We start from the raw sequence: 20,524 nt of genomic DNA on the forward strand, positions 1-20,524 counted from the left end.
GTAGGAAAGTCATAACTGTGCATTGAATATTCAATGTTAAAAAATATTTTTACTAAGGGCGTGATTTACAATCGTTATTGAAGCCAAAAATATAGATTTTTAGAATTTTTGTCTGTTGCATGGATTTACTTCAAATTTGGTACAGAGATAACTTGTCTGAGAAAGAATATAGGATAGGTTTTATCCCGGAAATCCCACGGGAACGGGAACTATACGGGTTTTTCTTTAATTACGCGGGCGAAGCCGCTGGCGGAATGTTTGTCTTGTTGAGTCTTGAAATAAAATATTTGTATAATTTAAAAAAATATTTATTAATAATCTTAGTTACATAATTAGTCTTCATAAATATTATACTATTTATTTATTTACAACTGAGTATCAAAAATAAATTACACACATTTTATCGTAACATTATTGACAGAATAGCAATAAAAATGGCGGCAAAACTCCATTTTTCCCGCGTAAAGCCGTTTGACGTTTCATTTAGTCGTTCAAAAATATGCGCTTTTGTTAAATTAATTGCTTGTTCTTGTTGTGGTTCTTCTAATATTGGAGTTATATCTGTCTCTTCGAATGTTGATGGTAATGTTCGTCCAACTGTAAAAAAAACAAAGATTATTGTAAAAAATGTAATAAAATAATACAATTAACTGAAATTTGTTGGACTAAAGTTACTTTGGAAGTTAAATTGGAGTTATTTTTTTAAAGAACATAGTCTTAATTTTATATAGTACTAGCTTTCGCTCGCGGCTTCGCACGCGTGGTGTTTTGATAAAAGGTAGCCTATATTCTTTCTCAGGGTCTAAAGATTGTCTGTGGCAAATTTCATCAAAATCGGTTGACAGACAGACAGACAGAGTTACTTTCGCATTAATAATAATTAATAAGTATATATTAATATAATATTAGGGATCGTATTTATTAATTATTAACAACAAACATAAATATTACAAACATTATAGTTATAAATAATTGTTTTAAGGGAATTTCACTTAAAAAATAAATGAGTAAGTATGTTTGTTAGAATATTAAAAATACATACATCCAGGTTCTGTTGCGAAATGTAATACAGCTGATGGTTTGCTCCAACCGAATCTGTAAATTAAATATAATTAATTAATAATATGTACAAACTTTTAGAAATTAAAGATTTTTCATTTTTTTAACAGATTTTAAACGCGATTTATTCATCAATCACTTATCAAACTCTAGAAAATACTATGTAGAATTTATATTTTTGGTTTTATGGCATTCAAATGCTTTATAAATATAAATTTATAAAGAATAGAAAAAATTCGATCACGAGGCGGGACTCGAACCCGCATCATTTCGCGCCATTCCGGGGCGGATTGGACGAGTGGCGAACTATACGGATTTTTCTTTAATTATTTATAAATTTATAAATACTATGTACATATTTAATACTAGCTTCCGCCCGCGGCTTTGCCCGCGTGGTGTTTTGATAAAAGGTATCGGACCAGTAGTTCCTGAGATTAGCGCGTTCAAACAAACAAACTCTTCAGCTTTATAATATTAGTATAGATTAAATAAAAATAGAATCATGGATAATTTTCTTTATTAATCAGAATTCAGGTTTAGGTCAATATTTGACCACTTTTTATCAATAAGATTTTAGCTTCGTTTTTTAACCTTTTACATTACATTGAGTTACCATACGTACTACGTACTAGAGAGGACATCGCTACTACACTTTGTAACACGAGCTAGAGGCAAACGTCACAAGTCTCATTTAGTCTGTGCCGAACTGTGCCCCCCGCTTGTTTGTCAACACGTGTTATTGCTCTGTTCAAAATGCCTTCGTGTGTGCTGAGATATTGTTTTAACAGTTCCTTACAAGTTACAAATAAAGCCCGAGGAGTGACTTTTCACCAGTAAGTTCACCCACCACACTAGAGTGGCTATTCCATGTTTTTGTTTGGAATAGCCACTCTAGTACGTAGTACATAGTTACTCAATGTCAAACTCTAGTACGTAGAATTGACATCGAATATTTTTAAAAATAAAGTATATAGACTGCTACAAGCTAAAAATTATTATAGTGTTAAGGAATACTTGAATGATAATGACATTAATGTATGAGTTTTAATATAATTTAATTGAAATTTTGTATGTATTTTGTAATTTATTTGTATATTATTGATAATTTAATTTGTACTTTCTAAAAATTTTTGCACGCCATTTACAATGGCAGTATATGTGTATAAATATTGTAATATATTAACACCTTTGTATGACCATATAAACAGATAAAGCAATATTTATATTTTTGGTTTTATGGCATTCAAATGCTTTATAAATATAAATTTATAGAGAATAGAAAAAATTCGATCACGAGGCGGGACTCGAACCCGCATCCTTCGCGCCATTCCGGGGCGGATGCCTAACCAACTCAGCCACTCGTGACCCGACAGAGCAATCGAATAAATTTATATAGATAAAGCAATATACAGATTTGATTTGATTTGATTTGATTTGAATGGTTTATTACCTATTTCTAGACGTAACTATAGCTTCATAAACAGTAGATGGCGTTAATCCTCGCACCGTGTATGTAGCGCTGTGGATTGGTCCTGAAAATAATTGATTTTTAGTACATTTTTACAAGAGAAAATTATCAAAAAAACATGTTATTAAAAATTATACCTACAAAATAAATAGATATTTAAAACATCGTAACTTTTATAAAATCGAAAATATATTGAGAATTAGTCCGTGAAAATTAGTAAAATTAACGGAAAAAATCGTGTAGTTTTGAAAATCGCATCGCATTTTGAAAGGTTGTAAAGGTTGTTTTTGTTTTTGTTTTGTTTTGGGTTCAAAGGACCCTTTTTTTAGATTTTTGCTCATTGCTGGCACACGTGTCAGAAGTGAAACATGACGTGACGGTATTGCCATGACGCGACCTTGCTCTTTGAATTTTTACTCTCAACGCACCTAAGGCCAATTTTGATATCAACAACAAACAAAACAAATTCTTTATTGTGCACCACAGAAAATCTTTGAAACTTGGCAAAGAAGTTTCACTTCTGACACGTGTGCTCAGACCTTTTTTACATAAAAAATAATAAAAAAAATCTTACCATCACTAGAATCTCCAGGAACAACGATTTTACTCCACAAATTAGTTGGCTGTTCTGTTGTAAATGCGTCCGGTTCGATTGTTGTTAATCTACCGTAGTATGGACGGAGCCAGAGGTTGTATTCTATAGGAAATATTTAATAATTATATTGCATAGAAAGGAAATAAAAATTACAAAAAGATAGTTAATAAAATCAACGAAACAAAAGAAATTGTGTTCTTTGGAAAAATGATAAAAATTATTTTTATAAAGAATAAGAAAAATTCTATCACTCAGCGGGACTCAAACCCGCGTCCTTTCGCGCCATTCCGGGGCGGATGCCCATGAAAGAATACAATAAACACAAACACAAACATGAAATAATAGAATAAATTCGATTGCTCTGGCGGGTCACGAGTGGCTGAGTTGGTCGAATTTTTTCTATTCTCTATAAATTTATATTTATAAAGCATTTGAATGCCATAAAACAAACAATATCAATTTCAAAAATTATGTTTAAAAAAAACATATTGATATGTAGAAAAAGATCATAAAAAATTTTAGAAATGAAGATTATATAATTTAAAGAGCATTACAAATATAAAAAAAAATCAGGAAGACTATAAAATATTTTGTATGTAACTGGAAGCATAAAAAACAGTAGTTTCGAAACAATAAATTTTTAGAACAAAAATATTTCATGAACTTTTTACAAAAACTACAATTTCACCAGCGAGATTCGATTTCAACATTCGTTATTATTATAAAAATAGCCATAGAACAAATAAAATTACAAAACGCTCTTTAAAATACAACAAAATCTTGAGGATTATTACAAAAGCCAATAAATAATTAAAAATACTTACCAATAATAGAGGAATAAGAATCAACTTCCCAAAACAGAGTATATGATACTGGTGTTGCCTTATTCAATGCTGGCTCTACTTTAAATGATGCGATGTTTGGTACACCTGAATATTTAAAAAATATTTTAATCTTACATGTAAAAAAAATATAAAAATAAACGTAAAAAATTGTTTATTAGTAAAAAAGATCATGAAACTGAATGAAAAAAATACATACAACTTTTATATAATATCAGATGACAATAAATAAGATTATTTTTTTTTTTCGAAGAATAAAAAGCTCAAAAAATTCACGATCTTTATTATTTTTGATAAACTAGGGAGTATTTTAAGTTAGGGTGACCATGGATTTACTAGTAAGTAGTTCACCTATTCCCTTGGTAGTTGGTACAGTGGTTGACGCGTGAGCGTACCACCGAGGGGTCCTGGGTTCGATTCCCGGTGGAGACGAAGAAAAAAAAATGTCTCGGTCTGGCAGGACACAGAAGGCTAATCAACTACTTGTCTCTAAAGAAAATCGATCAGTGAAACAGATGCACAAGTAACATATTAAATTATTTTTGGGCTATAAATTTTAAGTTAACTGCCTTGCAAATCTAAATAAAATAATTACCAAATAAATACGAAGAACAATATACATATACAGAATAAATCTCATCAAATACTGACCAGTAAGTTTAAACGCAACATCAGCCATCCCAAGACTATTTTCCGCTCGGAATGTATAATTTCCGAGATCAGATTTCCGAACTGTGCGGAAAATTAGTTGGTGTATATTTTCTTGTACCATTATAACCACTCTGAAAGGAAATTTAATATTTATAGGTTTTTAAAACAAATCATAAACTTAAATAGTATGTAAAAACATTATTATCATATTATCATCACTACATAGTATAAAACAAAGTCACTTTCTCTGTCCCTATGTCCCTTTGTATGCTTAAATCTTTAAAACTAAGCAACGGATTTTGATCCGGTTTTTTTTTAATGGATAGAGTGATTCAAGAGGAAGGTTTTAGTATATAATTTATTAGGGTTTAGACAAAGCGGGCGAAGCCGCGGGCGGTAAGCTAGTTACATTATATTACGTGAAAATAATTGTAATAATATGATAATAATATTTTATCTTAACCATTCGATGTACATTCAAAACAACAAAATATATTATCATTCAGGAAAAACAAAAGAATTTTTAATATCAGTCCAGTATTTTCAAGTCATAATATATTCTATCATAACATATAAACGTTTGAATTTATATTTTTGGTTTTATGGCATTCAAATGCTTTATAAATATAAATTTATAAAGAATAGAAAAAATTCGATCACGAGGCGGGACTCGAACCCGCATCCTTCGCGCCATTCCGGGGCGGTGTTGAGTTGGTCAGGCATCCGCCCCGGAATGGCGCGAAGGATGCGGGTTCGAGTCCCGCCTCGTGATCGAATTTTTTCTATTCTTTATAAATTTATATAAACGTTTTCTTTATTTCATTCTATATAATAGTTATGCGTATACATATTAAAATCGAAAAATAATTTCTATTGTAAAAATTAGCTTTTTACCCGCGGCTTCGGCCGCATAGTCAACGAAAACCTTGCATCGTTTCCTTTACCGTCTAATTTTCGGGATAAAAACTATCCCATGCGTTAATCCAAGTTACCGTCTCTATGTGACCTAAATTTCATTGTAGTCGATTCAGTAGTATTTGCATGAAAGAGTAACATACATACACATACATCATTTAATATTAGTAGGTACATTATACACGGCGACGGGCAGCCGCTGACGGGGTCACGGAAGAATTCTACCATACCCGTGGCCCCGTCGTTGATGCGGCTTGACGGAACACAGTGGGGTTTTGGTCGGTAGGAATCCGACATAACCCACGGCCCCTTCCCCGGAGGCCGTGGGTATCTATGCAAGATTTCCCCACTTAAAAAAAAAAAAAAAAAAAAAGGTACATTATACACAAAACTCACCGATCATCCAATTTAACAGGTTTCCCATCTCTAAACCAAGCGGTTCTAGCGGGCGGTATAGCGAACTCTAATTTCGCGGACAAAACCGCGCGCAAACCCACTGCCGTGTGAACGAAACTACGATCTGTTGTTACTACTGGTGCGTCTGTTTGATGAATGAATGAATGAATGAAAAATTCTTTATTGCACATTAAATACAGGATTAGAAACTAAGAGCTATACAAGTAGTAACATGTACAAAGGACGGTCTTATCGCTGTAACCGATTTCTGCCAGACAACCCGAAAATTTGAGAGGATTACATAATATATGGTTTGATTAAAAGAATGTTTAATTTGTATATTCGTGTTGTAACATTTTCTATAAGATTAATATATATATGTATATAAATAACATACTGGATGTAGTTAATAAAAAAAAAAGTTTGAACTTACACATGTCAATCGAAGCAGTAATTTTTGTATTTACGAAGCGTACAAACTATACAGAAACTAAACATTTTATCAAAATCACTCAGATTTCAAATAAATAACTTAATTGTGTATATTACATACTTATAGTACGACATAAAAGAGATGAAATTAATTATTTTGGAACTAATTCGTTTTTCATTACCTGGCAACCCTGAATTGGCAATGTAGCTGTCAAGTTGAATAAAAATTTGTTGTTTTTTTCGTGAAGTGGAGAATTATTGAGATAAAATTGTTATTTAGAACAAGAAATTTAAATAAAAAAGGAGACATCATGAAAAAGGTAAAACGTAGCGGTGTCCGTGATGTGGTGTATAAAGTTTTTATTCGGTGTTTGTCCGAATTTCAAGCTGGAAATTTATTGACTGATTTGGAAAACGTTTACAAACGTACAGCAGAATATACCGGTGAGATTCCATTTATTTTTGCTCAATACTACGTAAAATAGAATATTCCATTAGTGACGAGTGTTTAATGTATGTATGTATGGCGATTATTACGTTTTCGCAATTTAATTTGAGGTTATTTGTATGTAAACAAAAACTAGTTTTTATAGTGCGACCAGCACAATTTGAGTCAAGAAGTTATATCCAATCCAACCAGCCTCAAATAAAGTACCTAGTTTAGATTTTACTACATAGTATAGTGATAACTGTTTTCATACAGCTATCTATCTATTAATCAATCAAACCATAAGAAAAAAAATCATATTTACTGTATCATATTTACAGATACTGAAGATGCCCCGTACCCTCTTGCCAGTACTTCGAAACAGAGTGATGATCAGTCCTTTGAAGGAGTAGAATATTTAGATTTTGATGAATTATATTAATGTACAAAATTTATCTACAAAAAAAAAATAAAAATATGTGGTTTTCAAATCGCCTTGTTTTTTTCTACCCGACGGACCCAGAAAGAGGGTAATGTATTTGAGCTGCATGTATGCTTGTTTGTTTGTATGTTTGATTCTATGTGTGCCTCTGCAGTCTAAACACTTGACCGATTTTTATAAAATAACTAATTCCAAATACATTTAAGTAAAATTTGACCTAGGTAGGTCAATTAAAATACTAATGTATTTTTGTCTTAAATTACACTATTGCTACAATGAAACAATTATAACGGTTTAAATCGCGGTATTTATTTTAGATTATATTATATAGATTTTTGGATTTTTATTCTATAGTATCAAGATCGCTTGCGTCGCAGTATCAGTGTTGCTATATGAGCGACGGTGGCGCCCTCATTTATTTTCATCTCTTTTGTGTCGCACTGTAAACTCATATATTTTTCCGTAGATTAAGTACCTAAATTGCACATACTTTTTCCTATCTTTATACCAATTTAAAAACCAACAAATACATACCATGAATAACAACATTTATCGACGCTTTCACGGGATCACCGACTCCATTATTCACAGTACATTCATACACACCAGCCAACGATCTGTGCTCAGCGCGGAATCGAATCCGCGACCTGTGGTCCAGTAGTGCCATGGGTGCTCCCTTAAAAACATATATGTACATAATGTATTTTTAGAGATTTTAAATCAACCTTGAAAGTTTTATTCCTTACAAAATCCATACTAATATTATAAATGCGAAAGTAACTCTGTCTGTCTGTCTGTTACTCAATCACACCTTAACTACTGAACCAATTTGCATGAAATTTGGTATAGAGATATTTTGATACCCGAGAAAGGGAGGCTACTTTTTACCCCGGGAAATAGGATAGGGTTTATCCCGGAAATCCCACGAGAACGGGAACTATGCGGGTTTTTTTTGACTGCGCGGGCGATGCCGCGGGTGGAAAGCTAGTGATTTTATATATCTACCTTTAACACGTAAAATAATAATTGACTCAAAATAATAATGAACACAACCAAAAACGACCGTAACGTCCGAGAGCCAAACACAAAATGCGTCAAATCCGCTGTTGAACTCATTTTTATAACCTCCCACCCGGTTCGGCTTCCAAAGAGGGGATTTGTTTGTAAGAGTATATTAAAATCTGATTCATATTTATATAAAAACCTATATAAAGAACGTGAGAATATTTTGTGATAATCGAAACCCATACATACATACATACATGCAATTTTGTTTAGCTTTCATTAATTCGCAAAACAAAATGTAATTTTTGCTATTTTTGTCTTATTTTTTTTTATACGACTTAAAAAAAGGAGGTGGTTATAATTCGGCTGGTATATATTTTTTAGTTCGTCAATTCGTTAGATGATTTCATTAAAACGCAATATAAATTAGGATTTATTTTCAAATTAAATTCCACCAACTACACAAAACACTTTACCACACATTTCTTCATAAATGCTATAGTACATAGTATTTTCTGGTGTTTGATTTAATTTATAAATGCAATAATACATACATTCTTACTCCAATCGACGACTGGTTGCGGAGTCCCAGTAGTCTCACAGCCGATATCGACATAGTCACCCTTGCGCACTTCGACGAAACCATCGTCTGGTATTGTTTTTACTGTTGGTGCGTCTGAATAACATTTTTTTATTGTTTACTAGGTATTATATTTATCAAAAGCAGTTATTTGTTAAAAAAACGCAAACTCGCAATGGCTAAGCAATTGCCTACTATAATTACAATTTTTCAGAGAATAGAAAAAAAATCAATCACGAGGCGGGATTCCACCATAAAAATGGTCACGATATTTTTTATTGAAAACCATTTTAATTACATACATTGAACTTCTATTGTGTGTGTTTGTCTGATTGGACCCCACGGCTCTGGTCGGATAACCTAAAAACAAATGAATACTTAAATCAAAATAAAGTACCTATTCTTAAGCATAATTAATGGCTCAACAAAAAAATATTTATTTTTCAATCCTTGGTTAAAATTTATCCGTCCAATAAAGTATTACACGAACATTTTAAAATGTCACCTGAACTTGATACATATATGTAGTATGTACGGACAATTAGAATACATTTTTGAAATGGTAGTTTAATACGTTATTCGATGAATAAGTTTTAACCAAGGATTGAAAAATCAGCCCTAATTAAAATTAAAGTTTTATTTAAGTACTGTAAATTTAAAATTACTGCAACCATAAATAATAAATATTAAGAGAAGAGAGGAAAACTATATTACGTATAAACTATCTCTAGAACAACTACATCGTTTTTGATAATATTTAACCAGTACAAATGCATCTAATTAAAAAAGAAAATATTTTTTAACTTCATATGCGAACACGCATCGGAATTATGCATGCACGCTTAGGAAACAAATGATTGTCTTAATAAAAGGAAGTCTAATTAAGCTCCGAGCTTAATTACAACTTAGCGAAATGCCAGACATCGTTCGGGTACTAATTTTATACTTAGCTTACTTACTCGTACCACGCGAGTATAAAATTTTAAATTGTATAGGAAGTTATAGATAGCAGTAAATAATTTAGAATATGTAAGTAATATTTGATTGGTTTCAGGTTTCAAGTTTATTCTGTGGTAGAGGCCTAAATAATTGGTTGGGCCTAAATGATCGGCCGTCATTGTTGATGTTTATCTATAGTCTATACTAATATTATAAAGCTGAAGAGTTTGTTTGTTTGTTTGTTTGAACGCGCTAATCTCGGGAACTACTGGTCCGATTTGAAAAATTATTTCGGTGTTAGATTAATCGAGGAAGGCTATAGGGTATCACGCTACGACCTACAGGAGTGGAGCCACGGGGGTGAAACCGCGCGGAGCAGCTAGTTCATAATAATCGCCGTAGTGGCGGCAAATATCGACCATCATTTGTTGGGCCAACGCTGCCCATCATGAAGAGACATCAGACAATAACATACAATTTTTTACGCAATATCTCGATCTATTTTTATACTGTTTCCCAAAATTAAACACTTGAAGTCATCACAAAGGAGTTAACAAATTGATTAATTGTGTAATCGGCTCTTAGAACTATCAGCGAATTTATACGACTAGTGATGTGAATGTATCGATATCGATAAAATATGTTTTTTTTACTTCTAGGTAGATAGATCAAATAAGTGAATTGTATTGGTAATATTATTTAAATGTAATGTTATTATTTCATTCTATTCTTCAAATTAATTTTAAGAGAAGTTCATTTTAATTCTGAGAATAGAACGGACTATAATATTAGGTAGGGTTATAGGCTTTGTAAATTTAAACAAAAATCATAATTTCTTATGATTGTTTTGGTTTAGTTAGTAGTTACTTCATTAAAAATATTTGTTATTTTATCAAATTGTATTACATTATTCACAAAATAGTCGCTTCAAGAAACGAGATTATGGTTGTCAGAATGCCCCGTGGGTAATATTTCTTTTAAATTATTACATATAATATGTTCGATATAATACAGTGTTTATCGACAAAACCCAGCAGCAAGCACATCACTACCAACAAATTGCTCTTAGTTAAGATCGAAGGGCGGTACGAGCTCAAATTAATTGCTTGGTGTTTCGCAACTGAAATTGTTACTATTTCGGTGTTTTTTATTAAATGATATGGTTTCTCACAATGATTAGAATAAATAAAACTTGTTTAAACTAGGTTGGACTAAAAATGACCGACAAATATAAATTAGACTATACCGTCTATACCTATTTATGTGTTTGTGTTCAACCATACATATATCACAATTCACACATAAGATGCCTTATTACCTATGCCTTATAAATAATAAACAGCTTAATTAGGTAAACTGTAGGGCTTTGTTACATAAATCGTATTTTTCAAATTACGTGGTCATTGACGTTCCTATTCTGAATTGAATCGCGTTGTTATATTTATTTTTTTTAATTTTCATAGCCTATCTTCAGACACAAAAATCATATCATAAAATCGCCATTGAAGAAAAAAGACAAGCATACAAACAAACTCACTTTCCAATTCGTAATATGAGTTAAGATTAGTATTAATTTAGGGATGTAACGATACCGATACCGATATATCGGCCGATATAGCGGTATCGCCGATTATAAAACAACCGATATCGAAATTAAACAATTCAAAAAGCGCGCGGACTCTTTGTATATTGAACAAATATTATCTACCAATAGTAAGGGATATAGGTAGGGATTTGGCATTTTTATTTAAAAAAATATATTTACAGTCGAGTCTCTGTTGGTGTAGGTAACTTTTATACATAATAACTGCATAATTTATTATCTATTTACTAAGCCATCGATATCAGTATCGGTATCGTCGATTATTTAATATAAATATCGGTATCGTATCGGCAAAATTATGTATCGTTACATCACTAATTAATATTAATTGGGATAATACTATTTAGTATTAGTATTAATATTAGTAAGGATTGGTATTAGTATTAATATTAGTAAGGATAAGTATTAATATTACTATAATATTTTAACATACCTCACAAGTATAATCGGCACTATCTTTCGCGTTCAACTCATCTATTTGCAGACTGAAGTTAGCGTGCATTCTCGTCCTAGGTGGTAAGAGGTGGTGTGGTACGTCACTGTCACCAAGCAGGGATTTGTCTTTGTACCAACGGATTCGGAGTTTCGCTTCTGTAAGGAAATTATTGATATATTATAAAATGGAGATGGTATGGATTTGCCTGTAATCTGTATAACATTTGTTGGAAAATATAGAACAGCCCCCCTAGTCAAGTGGCTTTCTGTTAGCGTAGCGTATGTGTATGAGATTGACGTAACCTGTAGATACGTTTATCTACAGCCTACGTCAATCTCATACATTCGTAGTCTATTCTATTGAACGCTACGCTAACAGAAAGCCACTTGACTAGGGGGGCTGGAATTGATAATGTAGATCATGGGAATATCTATACTAATATTATAAAGCTGAAGAGTTTGTTTGTTTGTTTGAACGCGCTTATCTCGGGAACTACTGGTCCCATTTGAAAAATTCTTGCGGTGTTAGATAGCCTATTTATCGAGGAAGGCTATATATCATCAGTCATCACGCTAAGACCAACATGAGCGGAACCATGAGAGTGAAACCGCGGAGCACAGCTATAGTTCCAAATAAATAAATATTTCAGGACAATTTTCACGCACGGCACGTTCTTATACCATACTAAGCTTTCGCTTGGAAGGATTCGGACTTTCGCTTCTGTAAAGAACTATTGGCTAATATTACAAAATGGGAACATATAGATTAAAAAAAGTATATGTCACAGGGAATTAATATAATCCGAGATTTGTCCAATCCCTGGTTGTTCTTGCAAATATCGGGAAATTTTAAAATAACAACACTATTTTTACCATTGCCGTAAACAAATCTAGTGCTTCTTCGATCAACTCTATTTTGTTATCATTTCACTGAACGGATTGTTCAGTGAACAATTCGTTCAGTGAAATGATAACAAAATAATCAACATGAAGTACCTATAGGCTATATACATTCAAGAACATCACTACATAGGTATTACTAATTACTATAGTCCTCCGCCACGTCTGTCTGTCTGTTTGTTCGCAATGAACTCAAAAACTACTGCACCAGTTTTCATTCTATTCTAGCTTTTAGCTAGCTTTACATTATTTCGTGATTATTAAATACGTCGCTAAGAAATATACGTTTATCATAATATTATGTATTAATTTTAATAAAAATAAATTTAAATATCCTTCAAGTGTTTTATTTGTACCAATTCCTTTTCTCGTAAATTCTTCCACACCAAGATAATACAATTATATGGTTGAATATAGGAAGAGGACTATAAATTCGTTGTCGACCCTTCACAATTGGGATACAAAGATCAAATCTGTCCTTCCTGTACTATTGTATCGTTTATGGTGCCAAAGATTATACGCAGATGTGTTTTTAGGTATTAGTAGAAGACATCTAAAACAGATATTCGTTTTAAAAAGTTTATTTAATTATTGATAAGACTTTTTCACAATTGGGATACAAAGATCAAATCTGTTTTTCCTGTAGTGTTGAATCGTTTGATCTATGGGGTCAAAGATTATACGCAAATGTGACGTTTTCAGGTTTAATTAAGTAGAATAAGACATCTGTAAGTAGTAAGTAAATAGCAGATATTAATTTTAAAAAGTTTAGTTTATTATTGATAAGATTTTTTTGGTATTTAAATTTAGATCATCACTAGGTAAATTCAAAGAATGAAAAGATCAAATCTGTCCTTCGTAAAAAATAACGTCGGTTTTGAATAATGCGTATTTCTTTATTGCTTATATTGTTGCTTGCTGTAAATCTTTTTTATACGTATTTTAAAACACAGATGCCGACGTATCCATAAAATCTATAATATAGTGCATTTCATACATTCAACATTATAATGAAGTTTTTACAAGAACCTTGTAATAAATTATCACTGGAGCGTGTTCCACACAAAAATGTTGAGCCATTGTGTACTCTTTTGTCTATATGTTACAAGCGTATCTGATTAGTAGCGAATTACACATTTAAAAGTTATTTTTATTACATTTATTTTAACTACAAAAGCATGGATTTAGTGTAACAAACGTTTTTATAACTAAGGACTGGTAATATTATTTTCCTATTGAATAATACTAATCTATGCTACTGTTGAATGTTTTGTTTGTGTGTTTGAACGTAGTGCGGAAAAAATTCTTTCATCTTATCTATTATGAAACTGCATACTTTTTTTATAGTATAAAACAAATTCGCTGTTGCTGTCTGCCTGACTCTATTTATCGAATTTTGAAGCAGTTTTATGAAGTGAAGTTCATTTAGGCGCATTGAGTGAAAATTTTAATGTCGCGTCATGGAGTAAGGCGACGATTTTGGCATCTTTAAATCTTGCCAAACAAGTTTCACTTCTGACACGTGTGTTCAGCACACATGCTCTTTTTTAATACATTATAGTGATTCCAGAGTGGTTTTAGTAAGTATTTTTTTACAAAGCAGTCGAAACTCGAAGTCGAAACTAATAATGCCATTAATCAATTCTTAGCTAGTTTATTTCGGCACTAGCTGATTCAAAAGCGCTTCTAAATAAAGTTTAGATGATAAAATAATTAATGTTTCAATTTAATATTGTTTATTATTAATATAGAACATTTGAGAAGGAAGGTGGCTTCTTGTTCTTGATCCAGCACGCAAGTACAACCGCAAAACAATATTAAATTTTATTTTAAATCAAGGTTTATCTTAATCGTTTTCAATTTCAATAAAATGTGTTCAGCCTTTTATAACAAATCCCGTACAATATAAAATTATTATGGCGCCAAATTGAGTAAGTTTATATTACTTTCATTTCAACAAAATTTAATGGAGTGTAATTATACAGAATCTTCCATTACTAGTATAATAATAGACAGACCATTTATTTACAGAAAAGTTAATTACGCTAGAAGTAAGAACATGAACTCAAAATTAAAATAATACCTACCATCTCCCTATTAAATTTAAAATAATGATGATTGTGCAGTAATTTTGGAATAGATAAACATTAGCTTACTTCGATTAACATAATTTCAATTTGTTTTATAGTCGGTGCTCTACCGGCGCCATCTTTAATTGGATAGACATGATAATTTCAAACGCGTTTCAAATAAACAACAATAGGCCTGCGGGCTGCGACGTTTCTCGTATATTACAAATACAATTTTAATCATATTCATAAATTATTTTTCGCTAAGTAGGTAACTACTTACTCGTTAAATATTTTTAAGCGATTAGTTAGTAACTATACAAACATCTAAAAATATTAATTTCGCCCGCGGCTTCGCTCGAGTTTATTTAAATCTTTTTTGAACGCTGTCGATACTAATTTCCAATGTTTATAGAAAGATTAATGATTATGATGCTGCTTCCATGCAATTATTATTTACTAGCTGTGCCCCGTGGTTTTACCCACATTGCTTGATTTGCTTCGCTCCTATTGTTATTATCGTGATACCTTCCTTCGTCGATAAATGGACTTAATTTAACAGTGAAAAATTTATCTCAAATCGGACCCGTGGTTACGGAGATTAGCGCGTTCAAGCAAACAAAAAAACTCTTCAGCGTTATAAGATTAGTAGATGCGAAATTTTGTAATTCTATCGTGTCTGTCGGTCTATCTATGTACCTATCTATATAATCTATGTACCTATGTATCCATACTAATATTATAAATGCGAAAGTAACTCTGTCTGTCTGTCTGTCTGTTACTCAATCACGCCTAAACTACTGAACCAATTTGCATGAAATTTGGTATGGAGATATTTTGATACCCGAGAAAGGACATAGGCTACCTATTATTGCGAAATATGTACCACGGGCGAAGCCGGGGCAGAATCAGAATTACAATTTTAACACAATCATGTTAATTATGTTTACACTTTTGTAGGTAATTAAATATTCTATTCAATAGTCGATAAACAATATTTGATCAATTTCGTTTTATTACTTTCAACATCAATCTTCAAAAATGGGAAATCGATTGAAAAACAAAGAACACTTACTTTCTATACCCAGCCTTAATGTAGAAAACGTCAAAATAAAAAAAAACCAATAAGATCGATAACTATTAAATAGTATAAGGTATTTTTAATTTTTTACCATAGACATCTTGCAGAGGCTCCATAAGTTTCTAACTGATTGAAAAATAATATTTATTTTTGAATAGGTAAGTAATAATTATATAGAGATAATCAAATTTCAAATACATACTTAGTTGTAAAATTTAGATATGCATACCTTACGTTATTCAATTCTAGAAATTCTTATTCAGAACTAGCGGTCCGCCCCGGCTTCGCCCGTTGTACATGTTTACGTTTTCTCTACATAAAAACCATCCTCGTACTTCAAGGAATATAATAAAAAAAGAATTATCGAAATCGGTTCAGCCGTTCTCGAGTTATGCGCTTACCAACACATTTTGCGATTCATTTTTATATATAAGAAGATTATACGTAACTCTTAAGTAGGTACCTAGTTACATGAAAGCATTTCAAATTTTGATAAACTGGTAGTTACAAATTTATTAAAATTTGTCTTTTGTGTTAATATTATTTAAATAATTAAGATATATACCTAATACAATTTACTTACTTACATCATACTTGCCTTCCATCGTATTCGCTCACGTAAGTATTTTCGCGTTATCGACTACGATATCGAGCAATTTTGTTAAAAATTTTCATTAACGTTTACAATAATACATATTTGCACAATAAATTTGCACAAGATCTTTGCAAAGAATCGTAAATAGAACGATATTTAATACAAAAACAAAAAAGCTCAAGTTTTATTCAAAACGTAAAATGTGTGGTACAGGTGAAAATTTTTACTGTTTATGAGGGTTCATATTGATGTGGATATGTACGGTGCACATTAAATATATTTTTGTGCCATACAATATACGGATACTCATTAATTATTATTAGTTAATGTAAAGACTAAAGAAAAGATTAAAGAATATACAAATTACAAACCGGTGTCATCGATGTAACAAGGAAGCAACACTGTATCATTTTCATATGTTTTCACAACAACTGGAACACTTTTGAATACTTTTTCACTAATCACCTGAGTAACAATTAACAAAATAATAACTTTGCTTAACATTTTTGTTCTTAAACTTTTTTTTTTTATAAGAAAAAAGTTGACATAACTTGCCGCCAAAATTCTAAATATTGACAGTTCTAAAAAAGAAATTACTGACGTTTAAAAAGCAGTTGTTTTTTTTTCTTTTCTAATGATTGTTATGAGACGCACAGACAGCTGAGCGAGTGGGATACAAATGCTCCCGCGCATCGAAGTCAATGAATATAAGGTTTGTGGTACACTGAGTTTGTATAATATATTTATTTTCTGTAGCTATAATCTCGGATTATGCTTATATTTGAAGTGTTAATTAGCCAGAAAATTTTAATCAAAAAAGTATTCAGCAAGTGTATTCAGCTTTTAATTTTTAATGCCTCAGCCCCCGGAATCACAGACACAATAGAAAATCTATTGTGTATGTCGTGGCCTGATCGGGCAGGTCGGTGGTCAAGGGGTTAATGTTGCCACACACATACATAGAAATTAATAATTTAAAAGTCTAATTTTTAATATTAATTTCATAATAAGTTTTAAAATATATAGATAAATAATAAAATACTTACTTTTTCCTTAATTCGTTATTTTGAAGCCTAAATACTGATTTTCATGCCACGAAAGATTAAAAGTTGCTCAATTAATCATTGACTTCCGTATTTTATAAAACTATAACAAAACTCATTTCCCACTGTGGTATCACCATCAATTAAAACGCACTCAGTGTATCACCAACTTAATCATCTCGTCAATTAATTGATTCACCTTTGAGGAGCCGGTGCAAGATTACTCATTGGAGACGGTTTTCGTGTCGTGTAACGACTTAATACATATTTCCTTTCATAATTATTTGTCCTAGCATAGCTTAAAATAGACTGCTGAATTGTTTTTCAGGACCTGAAACGAAGACACGATAAATTTAACATATTACATAAAATCTTAAAATACATTGTGAGTTTGATGTAGGTACATGTTATTTTATAGCTGTTGGATCTGTATTTTTATTTAAACTTAAGTACTGGAGATTTTAAGATTTTTTTTAGAAATATGCACTACATAATATCAAAAAAATATTTACCTATTTTTTATGTTTGACATTATAAAGATTATTTGAATCTTAATTTCTGGGCCATGTTTAAATTATTATTAACTAGCGGTCCGCCCCGGCTTCGCCCGTGGTACATATTTCGCAATAAAAGGTAGCCTATGGTATTAGTATGTATAGACTATAGATATAGACTACATGAAGACCCTATTTTAATAGGTAAGAATTAAGGTAAGAATCTCATAAACTTAATGTTCCAAGCAGATAGCGTGACACAATCTATTATAATATTATCTGCTTAGATCATATTATCTGTGATAAAAAGTTTTTCATGTTTATTTTAACTTACGTAGAAGAAAAGTAATTTCGTAATCAAAACAAACTGATAGATAATGAAATGGTTGAAACAACCGTTGCATCATTTAAATACATTTTTCAAATGAGCTCTGATTAGATTTGGATGTATAAATTACATTCCTCGCCATAGGCGAGCTGGCTGTGTGACATTTTAACGAATAGTCGGCGTTCTTTATTTGAAAATGTAATTTATTTTATCTGATTGCGCCATAAGGTTTATATTTGACGGAATCGTTTCAGTTTGTATAGACTGTGGTAAAAATCATGTAAGTTTATTTCATTGGCCACGGATGTTTGTTTATACCTGTTTATACCTATTGTTGTTAAATTCGTTTTGTGGGAAAGTTATGTCCATCTAGATCGATAAAAATTATTACAAAAAAGTGAAATTTTTCGTTTGGATAAGGGGTGGGTTAAGTTAGGTTCGTGTTTTTAAAACTACACAGAAATAGGAGCCCCATGAAGTGCAGGGGCTCCGGCTCGCGATCGTCTTTTTGTAGAATTTTGGAAAAAGTAAATCCTCAGCATATTAAAAAATGCCGAGCTTTTGTAAATGGCGAGATTATACAATTTGCCTGCGACATTACTACTGTACACACTACACAGAACACTAGTACTCCTAGCGGAACTAACAGTTTTTTTATGGAGAAAATCCATTGCAACGATGTACTTATGTTAAATCCGAAAATACTAAACTAATTTTAAACAATTTATAAACAAATAGGATAAAAGTAATAGTCGTTATGTAACACAATGAATATGACAAGGACATTGACCAAATTCGGTATATCCACAGCCCACACCTTAAAGGAAGGTAAGATGTTCAAAATTATTCAAATTACAGGCTACAAATTGTTTTTTTATAATAGTTTGGTACAAAAAATTTTCCTCCAAAAAATATGAGTTTGGATGTTATATTTTTGGAACACTCTGTATAATAAGCTTTTGTGAAGAAGTTCTAAATAAATAATGGTTTATGAATAGACGGCATTGTAAGTCGGCTGTACGGTAAGTGATCAATTCATCACAATGCGACCAGTGGATTGACGGCAAATTACAATAAAGTACTTTTATCCGCGACTGCATCTTCTAGTTTAATACTGCATTTTATTTTTAAATCAATAATGATACGAACAAGTATAGTTCAATTTGATATGCAGTTAGATGGGTACATTCATTTTGCACGAATAAAATTGTTGTAATGCTCTAAGATAGACACGTATTAAAATGGTTCTATTTTTTAACATTAACACATTGAAATATAAATAATATGCACATAAATATTTGTATGCCAATTCTTTGGCGAATTGTACGGACGTAATTCTCATATTATATTGATTACTAGCAATGCCCTGCGGTTTCACCCGCATAGATAGCGATATCGTCAGTGAAAAGTCTACTATAGGTCGGACTATAGGTTTAATTTTTAATCACATGAAAATCACCTTTACCCCGTCCCGCACTACGGCCTTTTTTTTTGTTTTAGTGGGGAAATCTTTCATAGATACCCACGGCCTCCGGGGGAGGGGCCGTGGGTTATGTCGGATTCCTACCGACCAAAACCCCACTGTGTTCCGTCAAGACGCATATTGGTAGAATTCCTCCGTGACCCCCGCACTACGGCCTGCTCGAACAGTATACCTACTATTTTCTGTAGATTGACACTTTTAAAAATTCGTTATATCTTTTGAATGGAATATCCAATTCTTTTCATTTAAAAAGTATTTTGCTGGTATTGAAACAGTCTATAATAAAACATCATTTAATGGGATAAGGATTAATATACGTGTATGGATAACATGGTTTGATTACTGTCGGCACTTCTATTTACTTTGAAAACGTAAAAAAGTTGTTGTAGTAACATAACTACTGAAGATGGGCATATGGTATCGCGGACTTTCTTGTAGATATTGATCCATTCTATAATACCGTAGAACATTTTTTTGTTCTATCTTCAATAGATTCCGCAGCGCACGCGATGACAGAAGTTTTATTGAGGATTTTTTTACACCTTGGGTTACATTATTGCATTTTTGGTAAGGATCTCTATTTTTTTTGAAAATGCAATATAGCCTATGTTGCTCAGTAAAGATGCAGCTTTCTAATGGTGAAAGAATTTTTGAAATCGGTCCAGTAATTTATGCGTGAAACCCATACATACATACATACATACATACTTACAAACTTTTCCTCTTTATAATATTAGTATAG

At 31.7% G+C, this 20,524-nt stretch overlaps 1 protein-coding gene across 1 annotated transcript; it reads right to left on the reverse strand.

Moving 5' to 3' along the window:
* Positions 1-296: 296 nt before the first annotated feature.
* LOC149476492 (neurotrimin-like) lies at positions 297-17,099 on the reverse strand. The gene is made up of 12 exons (XM_089711708.1): positions 16,806-17,099; positions 11,788-11,945; positions 9,115-9,172; positions 8,787-8,908; positions 7,762-7,903; positions 5,927-6,071; positions 4,616-4,746; positions 3,947-4,051; positions 3,102-3,224; positions 2,510-2,591; positions 1,043-1,095; positions 297-597 (listed from the first exon to the last, which is right to left on the reverse strand). The coding sequence occupies exons 1-12, from the start codon at positions 16,936-16,938 to the stop codon at positions 401-403; spliced, it is 1,449 nt and encodes a 482-aa protein (XP_089567834.1). The 5' UTR covers positions 16,939-17,099; the 3' UTR covers positions 297-400.
* Positions 17,100-20,524: the final 3,425 nt, after the last annotated feature.

Source organism: Colias philodice, chromosome 27 (genome assembly GCF_061535455.1).
Source record: "Colias philodice isolate Cphi_HAF_F1 chromosome 27, ilColPhil1 Martin Lab GWU primary, whole genome shotgun sequence".
Lineage (NCBI taxonomy): Eukaryota > Metazoa > Arthropoda > Insecta > Lepidoptera > Pieridae > Colias > Colias philodice.

What these genes read in the sequence shown, in the direction of transcription:
- LOC149476492 (XM_089711708.1), bottom strand. Translation starts at nt 16,938, where the DNA reads ATGTTAAGCAAAGTTATTATTTTGTTAATTGTTACTCAGGTGATTAGT. An exon ending in GTGCCGATTATACTTGTGAG is followed by an intron (nt 9,173 to 11,787) that starts GTATGTTAAAAT and finishes ATTTGTTTTTAG; the next exon opens with GTTATCCGACCAGAGCCGTG. An exon ending in TTTCGCAACAGAACCTGGAT is followed by an intron (nt 598 to 1,042) that starts GTATGTATTTTT and finishes TTTTTTTTACAG; the next exon opens with TTGGACGAACATTACCATCA.